At 36.6% G+C, this 13689-nt stretch overlaps 1 protein-coding gene across 1 annotated transcript in view; it reads left to right on the top strand.

The window, feature by feature from the left end:
• The window catches only part of LOC138710436 (uncharacterized), a 391568-nt gene that overhangs the window by 164357 nt on the left and 213522 nt on the right, over positions 1–13689 (top strand). Inside the window, exon 2 of the mRNA XM_069841331.1 lies at positions 5704–5804. Within this exon, the coding sequence (XP_069697432.1) occupies positions 5704–5804 (101 nt within the window). The remainder of the gene's footprint in view (positions 1–5703; positions 5805–13689) is intronic.

The following is a 13689-nucleotide window of genomic DNA, read 5'->3' as shown; positions in this document are numbered from 1 at the left end:
CCTTCCTAGGGTAGGAAAACATAATTATATTTTATTAACATTTATTAGTGATTAAATATATGTGAAATTTTCTCTGGAAGGTGCCTACAGCGTGTTTCTATGACTATATCAAATGCTGTCATCCGGAGGGTGTTTCAGTTCCAGAAAAATGGACATAATTATCATTGTTGCCTCGTGTTTCAGGCATAACCGAGTCAAAATTTTGCAATGCATTACATACAGTCACTGCATCTCAAGTACAAAATGTCAACATGCTTCATTTGTGCCACAAAAAATTAAGAACAAAATCGAGATGTGGCTGTGTCGGGGACACGGTCGTGGGTTTTTTGTGAACGCGTGTAGCTTAAATCGACCGATATAGACGAAATCTTCCGTTTGGCACCAAAATCAGCGCGCTACGACCGACTACTGCTGCCATCTACCTGTTGAAGTTGATGCCAACCAACAGCTATACTATACTGAACAAAAGAGTGCTACAGACACAACTTTGAGTTCTACACGGAAGACCCGACTTCCGAAATATAGATGGCAGTTTAATTGTTACAATACATAGTCTCCAACAATTTACAGGATCCATTCTGTGAAGTAACGAAGTTTTTAAATACTTTGGTTATAACACCAATGACCACTGCTGAGCCAGAAAGATGTTTTTCTTGCTTGAAACGCATAAAAACGTTTTTAAGGAACACTATGTCCCAGGATCGTCTCACTGCTCTTGCAATACTGTCAATAGAAAGGAGTATGATGTCCAATATGGAGGGTTTAACACCAGGGTAAATGACAAGTTCTTCAGTAAGACGGAACGTTGTATAGACTTCATATTTTGTCAGTAGGCGAGACTCAAATTAAGATAAATACATATAAGTGTATAAAGTAGGCCGATATAGAGATTGTAGCACACTCATTATTTTGACCACCAGCCTCTACTGTACAGTAGGCCGATATAGAGATTGTAGCACACTCATTATTTTGACCACCAGCCTCTACTGTACAGTAGACCGATATAGAGATTGTAGCACATTATTTTGATCACCAGCCTCTACTGTACAGTAGGCCGATATAGAGATTGTAGCACACTCATTATTTTGACCACCAGCCGCTACTGTACAGTAGGCCGATATAGAGATTGTAGCACACTCATTATTTTGACCACCATCCTCTAGTGTACAGTAGGCCGATATAGAGATTGTAGCACACTCATTATTTTGACCACCAGCCGCTACTGGAACAATGTTCTGAAGCCAATGATATTTAAATAAAGTAAGTTGACTGCTTTTATATTTCTGGAACAAGCAATTCTGTATCCAAATTGAGTTGCTCAGCGCAGCAATCTAGGTACTTAGTATCCGAAAATGTATCATACAAAACACAGTCTGAACACCACTATTCATTTCCGGAGTGCCATCATATGCTTTAAGTAGAGACCATTGATTGTGAGATCATATACCTTTCCGGAAGAAGGAAGACGTTCAACATGTTTATAGCTTTCAATGCAGAGAAAAGTAATAAATTGCATCCGCAGGTAATGTCGGTTGTTTCATCAGCCTGAACAGCAATAAAATCAAAAGCAATGCTGTCTCTTTTCAATTCCTCAATGTACACTGTACCTCAGAGGCTACCCACAATGTAGCAAGTCATTCTGTGTAGGGCATGAGTATATACAAACTGAAATATTTGGTCATCATGTGAATTAACGAGTAAAGATAAGTTCAAATAATTACCAAGTTTGGCTAATTCTTCAGCCTCATTGTCACCCCTCAGTTCTAGTTCATGAGTGCCTTACTTATTTACTTACTTACTTACAAATGGCTTTTAAGGAACCCACAGGTTCATTGCCGCCCTCACATAAGCCCGCTATCGGTCCCTATCCTGTGCAAGATTAACCCAGTCTCTATCATCATATCCCACCTCCCTCAAATCCATTTTAATATTATCCTCCTATCTACGTCTCGGCCTCCCCAAAGGTCTTATTCCCTCCGGCCTCCCAACTAACACTCTATATGCATTTCTGGATTCGCCCATACGTGCTAGCTGCCCTTCCCATCTCAAACGTCTGGATCTAATGTTCCTAATTATGTCAGGTGAAGAATACAATGCGTGCAGTTCTGCGTTGTGTAACTTTCTCCATTCTCCTGTAATTTCATCCCTTTTAGCTCCAGATATTTTCCTAAGAATCTTATTCCCAAACACCTTTAACCTATGTTCCTCTCTCAAAGTGAGAGTCCAAGTTTCACAACCATAAAGAACAACCGGTAATATAACTATTTTATAAATTCTAACTTTCAGATTTTTTCACACCAGACTAGATGACAAAAGCTTCTCAACCGAATAATAACACGTATTTCCCATATTTATTCTGCGTTTAATTTCCTTCCTAGTGTCATTTATATGTTTTACTGTTGCTCCGAGATATTTGAATTTTTCCACCTCTTCGAAGGATAAACCTCCAATGTTTATATTTCCATTTCGTACAATATTCTGGTCACGTGACATAATCATACACTTTGTCTTTTCTGGGTGCCACTAAAGTTTAAACACTCTTAACACTGTGCCTATTATGTATCCATTTTTGAGACCTGTTCATTGTGTTGAAGTGGTTGAACCTTTTACTGCGAAATCGGTCTGTAGTGCAAAGTTTATAGTTCCAAATGTTTTAAACTTAAGCACTTAAGCACAATAAAAACAAAGGGTTCTCCGTTGTTTTTCACACATAGTTCACCACAATTGTTTGATGGTGAAGGTTTGAGGACGAGGGTTGGCTGTAAGGATTTCAAACAATTTTAAAAGCATAAAGGAAGAATAATATATTTAGAACATTGTCATGAAAAAATGTATGTTGCAGTATTATTCTGTTGCTTTCTGTATCTGTTATAAAAGTGATCATGAAATGTGCAGAAATAGTCTAATGAAGATAAGAAAATACAAGTATCCCGAGAAAATCTAGCAAACATCGCTCTTGTGCACAATAAATTGATGGGGGTCAGCGCAACAGAGGTCTAACCCTCCTCAATGCGACAAATTAAATATTAAGTATTCCGTTGATTTTAACGTCAACTATCTTCCTACGAAGTGGAATAGACCGGTCAACCATTATATAGCTTGTTAGGAAGCATGTAATTGTTTCTCTAAAAAATATTACTTATATATAAAAATTTAACTTGCTCTTTCTACATTAAGAAAGTGGCATAGACCACTGTTGCGCTGACCCCACAATTGTACTTTAACTTCGTGAGACTAAATCTAGGTATTTACAGTGGAAAGCCCACACCATGTCGTTAGATTAACCTAAAATACCAGAATTTTAATAATAATAATAATAATAATAATAATAATAATAATAATAATAATAATAATAATAATAATAATAATAATGTGAATCTAGAAAAGCATACAGAGTGTTAATTAGAAGATTTGAAGGAAAAAGACCTTTCGGGAGACCAAAGCTTAGATGGGAGGATAATATTATAATGGATCTCAGGAAGGAGGGATATGACGGTAGGGATTGGATTCATCTTTCTCAGGTTAGGGCTTTAAGTGGCCCAACTGCTGTTTTTAATCAAGGCGACTTCACGCGCCTCTGCTGCCGTCTCGATGCATGCGCAGTCGTCCTCCTTTACTATAATCCAGCCCTGGCGAAAATGTGACTCACGAGCACATTGTGGCTCGCAATGATAGCTATGCATTTGTCTTGCTTCCTATCCCCTCCAACCCCCACCCTCCTCTCACTGGAGTCAAACTCCGTTCCATTTGTATTTGTCTCTGACCTGCGAGTGGCGTATCGTCGCAATGTCTCTCTCGAAATCATGTACCGCTAGAAAAACGGAAGTTTCGAATAGGATGAGAGGACGCATTTTTTGCTGCCAATATGATGAGAATATTAAATGTATGATTTGTTCACAAGTATTACGAGGAAAACGGTTGTATAACATAAAACGGCATTATACTACATGTAACTCATGAAACATTAAAAGGTTAAGTGTTATTATTGTTATTGTTATTATTGTTGTTGTTGTTATTATTGTTGTTGTTGTTATTATTATTATTATTATTATTATTATTATTATCTCTGAACGTCGATCCTTTTCAGCAGATGTACGAATAATGCGGTTAGCTCACAGATTTACAATATGATGTTAAATGAAAGCTAGATGTAAGGATTTGACAAATGTTGAACTTTTCAAATCTCTGCCAAAAAATAAATGTCCGAAGCTTCGTTCTTTCGCTTGCTCCGTTGAAGCCAAATTCGCTACAACTTACGTTTGTGAAAAATTATTTTCAACAATGAAAATAATAAAACCCAAATTTAGATCACGACTGACAGACAAATACCTTCGTAATCAACTACGACTGGCAGTAAGTGACATAATTCCTGATTTTGAAACTCTGTCGCAGAGACATTCTGAAGACAGTTAATTTTAAGCTGTGATAATGTGTCCTATGTTTTCTTGTTCATTTCTTTCTCCGTTACACGTACTAAACATTAGTTTGTAACCTTATACTCTATAAAATTATATTTAAGTGCTTGATGTAAGGAAAATGAAAATCCGTTAATAAGTCGAGTGTCCGCCTCCCTCCATAGGTGCTATGCATGTTGCAGATTACACAGCGGCTCGGCGCACGATCACGTTTTCGCCACGGCTGCTATAATCCCATCACGACAGTGCTAATCATACGATACCTCCCTACTGGTTGAATGATTGTTCACCTACGCTGAGGCATGTGGATGTGAGGCACATATCGTCGGTCCTGATCCTCTATAAGCTGTCGCGTCAAGAATGATGATAATGAAGATTACTTACTTACAAATGGCTTTTAAGAAACCCGAAGGTTCATTGCCGCCCTCACATAAGCCCGCCATCGATCCCTATCCTGTGCAAGATTAATCCAGTCTCCATAATCATATCCCACCTCCCTCAAATCCATTTTAATATTATCTTCCCATCTACGTCTCGGCCTCCCCAAAGGTCTTTTTCCCTCCGGTCTCCCAACTAACACTCTATATGCATTTCCGGATTCGCCCATACGTGCTACATGTCCTGCCCATCGCAAACGTCTGGATTTAATGTTCCTAATTATGCCAGGTGAAGAATACAATGCGTGCACTTCTGCGTTGTGTAACTTTCTCCATTCTCCTGTAATTTCATCCCTCTTAGCTCCAAATAATTTCCTAAGCACCATATTCTCGAACACTCTTAACCTATGTTCCTCTCTCAGAATGAGAGTCCAAGTTTCACAACCATACAGAACAACCGGTAATGTAACTGTTTTATAAATTCTAACTCAGATTTTTTGACAGCAGACTAGATGATAAAAGCTTCTCAACCGAATAATAACACGCATTTCCCATATTTATTCTGCGTTTAATTTCCACCCGAGTGTCATTTATATTTGTTACTGTTGCTCCAAGATATTTGAATTTTTCCACCCCTGAATGAAGATTATTATTGTTATTATTATTATTATTATTATTATTATTACTAATATTGTTATTATGTGTTTTCAATTAGAAGGTGGAGCTGTCATTCAAGGTTTCAATGTGCAGAAATCTTTAAATATAGGCCTAAGCTCAGCTTAAGGTTTGCTAAAGTCTTCAAAGTATGCTGCGGATGTTGTTGAGGTGTCTTGCAGGATGAGCTAGGAAGAAGCATATGTGGCATTATGATTACGCTGCTTGCTGATGGACATTCTTTTGATGTGTTCCAGAGTTGTGGGCGCCGCGGCGTTCTTGTTGGTGGTCGGACGAGCGTCAAATTCGGATGCAGAACACACGAAGAAGATGCTACTGCTCAGGCTCAACGTCACAGGTAACACCGTAGACTAAGAGATTGGTTTTCATCTACCGTAACGTTTACGGTTTTATGATAGTAATGTATGGTATAATTATATCTTTGAGAAAATTTTCTTCATTGTGCTGAAGCTATTATTATAATTAATATTATCATTATCCTTTCAGTCTCGAAAATTTACTCTAGATTACATCTTATTTCTTCAGGAGCAGGTTTGAAAGTTTAATTTCCTTCTCCAGTACTTTTGAAGGATATGTAAAATAAAATTCCAAAAACGTCAACCTCTTTTTCTTGTTGAAACCTGTTTACAGTTGGTGAAACCTCAGTGTTTAAACCCCATATTTGACTCACCTCAATTGAGGACGTAGGTGCAATAAGGGCCCATAGCCCCATAGGCCCTTTTTCCGGAGAATGCACAAATCGATTCTCTGTAGTTTCTTTGTTATACCCACAAAGTTTCGTTGAGAAATGTTGAACAGTAATGCTGATAAACATGTTAATTTTAATATATTTTATATGCCCTGCACTGTTTTTAAAAATTTGAACTCTAATTCTCAGAACAGCATTTTGGAGTATGGGCCCTTATTGCAGCTACGTCCTCAATTGAGGTATCGAGAACTGACCTGAATTTCTTCAGACTGAACGATTTAATAGTAAAATTCGACTTCATTGCTCTCTCTGCATATTTCAAGTTCTGTTTAAAGCGACTGTCGGAATCAGAAGTGCCTCCTAATACATAAAAAAAGTTTTGCTTCACTAGAATTTTCTATTAACGCTTTGGTCAAAGATAATATTTTAGGGAGATATCACTAGTAAGACCTTTGTTAAAACCACTGCCTGCTGGATCACATCCTATGGCTGCTTACACTGCCTGCCCAATCAACGCTTATGCGCGAGTAGCCGCTAGGTGGCAAGTAGTGAGTTTGCATATACTGATAATGCTAATAGCGGTGGGTACTGCCTCAAACTTTTCTAAAAAGCCTTGGTACTGCCTGCCACTTAGCGGCAAAATAACTTTGATTGAGCAGACAGGCTACGCAGCATAGGTTGCGATCCAGCAGACAGTGGTTAAAACAAATTAACTTCAGTAATTCAACTGTTTCAGTATCATACGCTATTATTGCTTAGTTTATTGATTAGCTACAAATTGTAGACCTTCAACAAAATGGAATTTTCTTAGAATATAATGATGTTAAGCAGATAATTTTTTGAAATGGCATTGAATAGGGCAATACGGGAGCATATTTCTCCTTTTGAAAGGCATAGAATTGTTACCATGCGTCAACAAGGTCTAAGTATGAGAGAAATTGCTCTTGAAGTTGAAAGATTCCATAGTGACGTTGTTCGGACGTAAAAGGTTTCAAGACACTGGAAATGTTGAGGATAGGCCACGAAGTGGATTTCCAAGATCAACTAGAGCTCACGAAGACCGCTATATCGTATTGATGGTTCGTAGGAACCCACTGCAGAATGCAACAGAACTTTACCGACGGCTTTTAGATGCTAATGGAAGGCGCATTTCTACACAGACAATAAGAAACCGTTTCATCATGCAAATCTGCGCTCAAGAGGTTCGTGGAGGACACTGATCCTGCACAACGGCATGCGAGGTACCAATGGACAAGAAATCATAGTGGATGGTCTTTAGATGGACTGGCACCGGGTACTGTTTTGTGATGAAGTGCGGATCTGCTTCTCACCTGATTGTCGCCGCCAACGTGTGTGGACAGTATCTGGTCAAGCAGCCCGTCCCCAACATGCAGTTCCTCGTGTTCCTTATGAGGGTGGTTCAATCATGTTCTGGGCCGGTAACTGTTAAAGTCGCCGGACAGTACTTGTGCGTGCCAAAGGCAGTATGACTGGAGTCCAGTATAGAGACTCATCCTAGAACCCATTTTGAACTCTTCCGCCAACAGCACGGTGATAACTACATGCTACAAGAATCGAGAACATCGAAGTCATCTTGAAGAATAATACATTAGAGAAGTTGGCATTATGAGGTTGGAGTGGTCTCTGAACTCAGCAGACATGAATCCTATTGAACATTCTTGGGATCAATTAAAATCTGCAGAAAGTCGTCGCAGAAACCCTCCAGACACCCTGGTGGAACTCAGAGAAGCAACCATTCAAGAATGGGATAGATTGAACTAATAATCCATTGATGATCTTATTAACAGTATCCAAGAAGGATAAGGGTTTGCTGCAATTAGAGATGAGCAGTGGGCCAAGTTCCTTTTGGCCTTGCGTTACGTGGCTAGTGTAAAGGCCCATTCACAATGAAAATTAAACATAACCGTAATATAAACACAGGAGTTTGCGCCCAGGCTACCAAATGGGATCATTCACAATGATTCACATAAGCATTGACATAAACATTACCGAAAGACGTTAACATGAAAGTTTGCAAACTCCAAACTTCCATGCTTATGCTTACGTGATTTGCAAACAGAACACAATCGTGGAGCGCAGAAGTATACGACAGAATATGAGGAAATGGCGTCGTTGTTATGTTTCCATGGTTACCAAGTATGTTTGCTGTTATGTTTATGTTCCCATCGTGAATGATGATATGACTTCTTGATTTTACCGTAACGTTTATATTCTTAAGTTACCGCTTACGTTATGTTTAATTTTCATTGTGAATGAGCCTTTAGATGCGTCATCATATCATGCAGGCTTGCACCGTTCGTTGCTCTTATCCTAGATCGTAATATACCCAGAATGCTTGGCCTTATAGGCTTTGACGGCAACAACTTTTGTCAGGTTTACTATTCTTCCATCTAAATGTTACATAAGGAGTCACGTCAGAACTCCCATTTGAATTGCATTAGCGACTGTACTGCCATCTCGTGTTCGTTTACGGCGGACGGGTGGCGATCCTGGCGGTTGTTCTCTTCAAAATGCTACCGATTTTAGCATAGGGATGAGCAATCTGTTATTTATGTGATATGGCTCTTATTCCACGGGCTAAGTATAGCACATTGCATATCTAAAAGGGGTAGCTTATCGATAGAGAGCTGTAAATTCAGTAGTACGGACAGTAACGCGTAAACAGTTTCTTCACAGTAACAAAGTGAACGAAAAGTACTTACATTAAATATGCTGAAATATTATTAGAACGAAATACTGTATTCACAAATGAAAAAGTATCTACATAAAAATTCAGTTTCAAGTTATGTTTACTATAATTAATGTTGTTAATTTTCTGTATTTCCTTTTCAAGCAATGTACAGTAAATTATGCAGTTGTAAGTTAAAAAGCAACATTATTATTGCATATAAAATATGTGTTTACTGAGCGTTTGTAAAGGAACAGAAGACAGAGCTGGGGTGATACTGATGTGGAGGACAATAAGAATAAAAGATGACAACGACGAGGAGAAATATTTACTACCATGAGTAACAACTTAATTAACCACAATTTTTCGTTCACAGATAAAACGTTCGCTCTACTTTAGGACCTACGTCCATTTTATTAGCTGTCTAATGTCTGTAAATAATAAAATATCTACTCAATTTTTTACAGCTAAACAAACCTAGTCAATGGAATTGTGTTTGAGAAAATTTGTCCGGTTATACAGTGGACCTATATGCACTTTCCGTTAGGAAAGATGAAAGTAGGCCTATGTAAAGAAGTATATTCCAGCATGTGAAAACTACACCACATGGAATAAACTCGGATTTAAAGCTGCAATTAATCTTAGTGGAATTCAAAATTAGTACGGTAAATTTATTTATTTATTCATTTATTTATTTATTTTGATAATAATTATAATATAAAATATAATATATACAGAAAAACTTTAGCTCTCCTCTGAAAGAGTGGAACTCGTGCTCAGAGGTGGACCGCTCAAGTTTCGTTCCAAAATAGTACGGTAAAGAGATGTCTATTTTTTTCGTTAAAACATTTGGCGTCACGCAGTAAATCTTTGACTTCGAGAACATTTCCTAAACGATGTCATTCGCATTGGGTTTCATCGCCTTCTGATGCTTCCTCTTGTTTCATTGGAAGATGCAGAAGATAATTTAGACCAAATGGCAGACAGTTTTGAAGATGATGTCCGAGACCTTTTTGCATACATTGAAACAATATACTGCAAGAGACCGTCTAGCAAGAGACAGAAAAGGGCTACCTCCAAAATTTTCACTCGCACTTTGGAATGTCTGTGGCTAAGTGACAAACAGAGTGCAGAATAATAATAAATTATGTGGAAGGGTGACAGTTCCGTTTAAAAAAAACCATTAGAATACATCATTCAAACATTGCGACGTTTCGAAACACATTGATAGATATCAAACACATTGTAAACATAACAACATTAACCTGTATTTGAGAATCGTAAGTTACAAAATTAAATTGTATTCGGTAGAACCACAAGGAGAAAGAAAACATTAATAACTATAGGGAAATCTTTTGACGAAGAGACGAATATACTTAACATGGAATAATAATAAAATTATTATTATTTTATTATTATTAATATTATTATTATTATTATTATTATTATTATTATTATTATTATTATTATTGCTGTTGTTAAAACATTACAAGCCAGTGTCTTAAACTGTCTGACTCCATTTATCATACGAAAATGAAATGATGAGAAGCTGATATAGGCCTACTTCTCACAATCTTCAAGTGCTTTGCAAAAAGTCTGTGCTTTAGCATCTTACAAACGATATATTCTTGTTTGTATTTTATTTTATTTTATTTTATTTTATTTAACAAAAAACGCACGGAAATAAATTTATTAACTGTGTATCCAAGTAAGAAGATAATATTTTTGTGCACACAGAAGGACATTATTTGTAATCCACAATAGTAGGCCTAAGACATCTGACTACATTATTATAAACTGTACTGCTTGAGTACAGTAGATACAATTGACTTTGCACCTAATTCCAAAATATACTGTAATTATTATTTGCTACACTATTTTACAATTTACAAAAATCAGCTTGGACGTTCATGGCGTCTTTGAAAGTTATCAGTCGTTCATAATGATATTATAAATCGTTTACATTAAGCCTACTTATTTGTTGATTAACAAATATCACTGTGAAAAGAAAACAATTCAAAAGACATTTGATATGATTATGAAAATAGTTTTTAAGCACTGCGGAAGTCTTATAATCCTTCATTACAAAGAGCGAACGCTTGGCTTTCAACTTATTTGTATAGAACAGCGGTGACCAAAACTCGAGCTGCAGTGATTACATGCGACGGACGGAGGAAAGGTACTTGGCATGAAAACTACAACCAGTAGTGGTTCCTGTACTAAGATATTGATCAATCCCGCGGATAAAAATCTCAAGCTTTGCTGTATCAGTAATGTCACTACTGTCATCAATAGCCAGTGAATAATATACGATTTTTCTTGCTTCTTTTTTTAACCTTCCTCTTGAATATAATCAGGAATTTTCTTAATTTTTCTCTCGATACTTGGTCGAAAAATTCATAGTTTTTCAAAATTAAAAACTTCTTATGGACAAGTTATTTAAGCTGTTTTAATCATTACTCTTTTGAGAAATTCTGTTCTATTAAAAGGCTTTAGAGTACGAGATATTTCAAACCCCATTAAGTAACTGACTTCCATACATTTATTTATATCATCTTTTTCTTCCTGGCTATGATTTAAGGCATGTCAATTCCTGGCGTTTAACAGTTCGTTGGCACATAATATTTAATTCGTTTTTCTACAATATTATTATTAAATGAATAACTAATACATAGTTACCCTCATCTAAAGATTAAGAAGATTAAAATTGAGGTAAAACCTAATAATTTTATCCTTCTAGGGAGAAGACCTAGAAATATCAATATTCTTGCACGTACAGAAGAATTATAGAAACACATAACTTACTTAGTGGTCAGTAATAATAATAATAATAATAATAATAATGATGAAGATGATGATAATAATAATAATAATAATAATAATAATAATAATAATAATAATAATAATATATTATTCAGCGTGCCAATTAATGTTTCTATATATTCCTAATTGAACCGTTGAGCAAAGTAAACATATTACATTTTGTCCGACAGAACAACAAAAAAGTTCTTCTCATTCTTTACGAAACCATCTCCTACTGCTTGTAGAGACAGTTTGTAGAGCGACATGATACCGCCACTGCTTGCCTTCAGTACGTGAATGAAACACACAGCAATGTACAGGAAACTCCTCATACCCGTTTGAATGTCTGTGATTACACGATGTAATCACGACACCCAGTTTGGTCACCGCTGGTATAGATATACCAATTCACAGATCTCTTTCCCCCCTCCGGCCTAGTGTTGACGGTGCATCTTCTCCCGTAACCTAATACCAGGCAAAAAATAATAATTATTCCACAGAAATGTATCGGAACTTTATAAACACCTCGTACAAAAATTAATACCTGCTAATGTTCACAAAAATTAAAGTATGGTTGACGATAGAAACAAAAGACTGTCATTTTCCGAGCTATTATGTTGCAGGAAGTCCAGCTAATATTACTCTCGCCTTATAAAGCGGGAAACAGTAAATTTCTTAAGTCCTTGTGTTAATAGTAGTAAGTTGTAGGCCTTGGAATGAGGAATGCATGTTTGTCGTTTGCCTAGTGCTGTATATAAAACATGCATCTCATGATAGAGGTCTTATAATAACAGTAAGTTATATGCACGGGATTTTCAATCTGAGAGACGGTACTGTACTATAGGATGTCCTACATTTACATCGCAGGAGACGATCCCATTGGAAACATTTTCCTTCCTCCTCCAAAATATGCGTACTCCTCCCCCCCTCCTCCTCCTCTTCCTCCTCATCGTCATCATAATCATCATCAATATCGTAGTTTTCGTCGTCATATAAGTTCAAGGATTGCATCCTTTTCTTTTACTTGAGTGAAGGTACATACCGAGATATAAGCCTGTCTTTACGAATTGAGAACGGTGTGTAGTGGATGGCACGTCTACCTTGCACTTAGGAGGTCAAGTCCGATTCCAGCTGTCAACTATCTTAATTAGGGTTTTTCGTTGTTTTCTAAGTCTCTCCTGTCGAATGCTGGTATGGTATCAGCGTTTGGAAATATTGTAGGCTGAAGGGAAACAGAATAGATACATGGGGAAGGAACAGAGTACGCAGAAATGAACTGAATTTGTACTGGAGGAGGAAGGACAGTATGCTGAAAGAAAATGGGATAGATACATGGAGTAGGAAATCAGTGCGCCGAATGTAAGGGTATAGATATAGTCGGAAACAGTACCTTGAAAGTAATCTGATTGAATACATTGTGTTGAAAAGACAGTGCTCTTTAAGTAAATGGAATAAGAAATGCTGTACGGTGAAAGTAAATGGAATAGATACATGGAATAGGTCTGAGGTATATAGTGCGATAAAATAACCGTCATCGAAACTTGAAATAGGAAATATAGTAGCTTGAAAGTAAATTTAATAATTTCAGGAATTTCGAAATACATCGATTAAAGTAAACGGAATAGATACATTGATTAGACCTAAGGTATAAAATACGATGAAATAACAGTTATTGAAACATGAAATAAGAAATATAGAGCTTGGAAGTAAATTTAATTATTTGCAGGGATTTCGAAATACATCGATTAAAATAAACGGAATAGATACATTGATTAGACCTAAGGTATAAAGTACGATGAAATAACAGTCATTGAAACATGAAATAAGAAATATAGAGCTTGGAAGTAAATTTAATTATTTGCAGGGATTTCGAAATACATCGATTAAAGTAAACGGAATAGATACATTGATTAGACCTAAGGTATAAAGTACGATGAAATAACAGTCATTGAAACATGAAATAAGAAATATAGAGCTTGGAAGTAAATTTAATTATTTGCAGGGATTTCGAAATACATCGATTAAAGTAAACGGAATAGATAC

Source organism: Periplaneta americana, chromosome 12 (assembly GCF_040183065.1).
Source record: "Periplaneta americana isolate PAMFEO1 chromosome 12, P.americana_PAMFEO1_priV1, whole genome shotgun sequence".
Taxonomy (NCBI): Eukaryota; Metazoa; Arthropoda; class Insecta; order Blattodea; family Blattidae; genus Periplaneta; species Periplaneta americana.
Note: the sequence above shows the minus strand (reverse complement) of the source record. Positions and strands in the feature narration are given on the sequence as shown.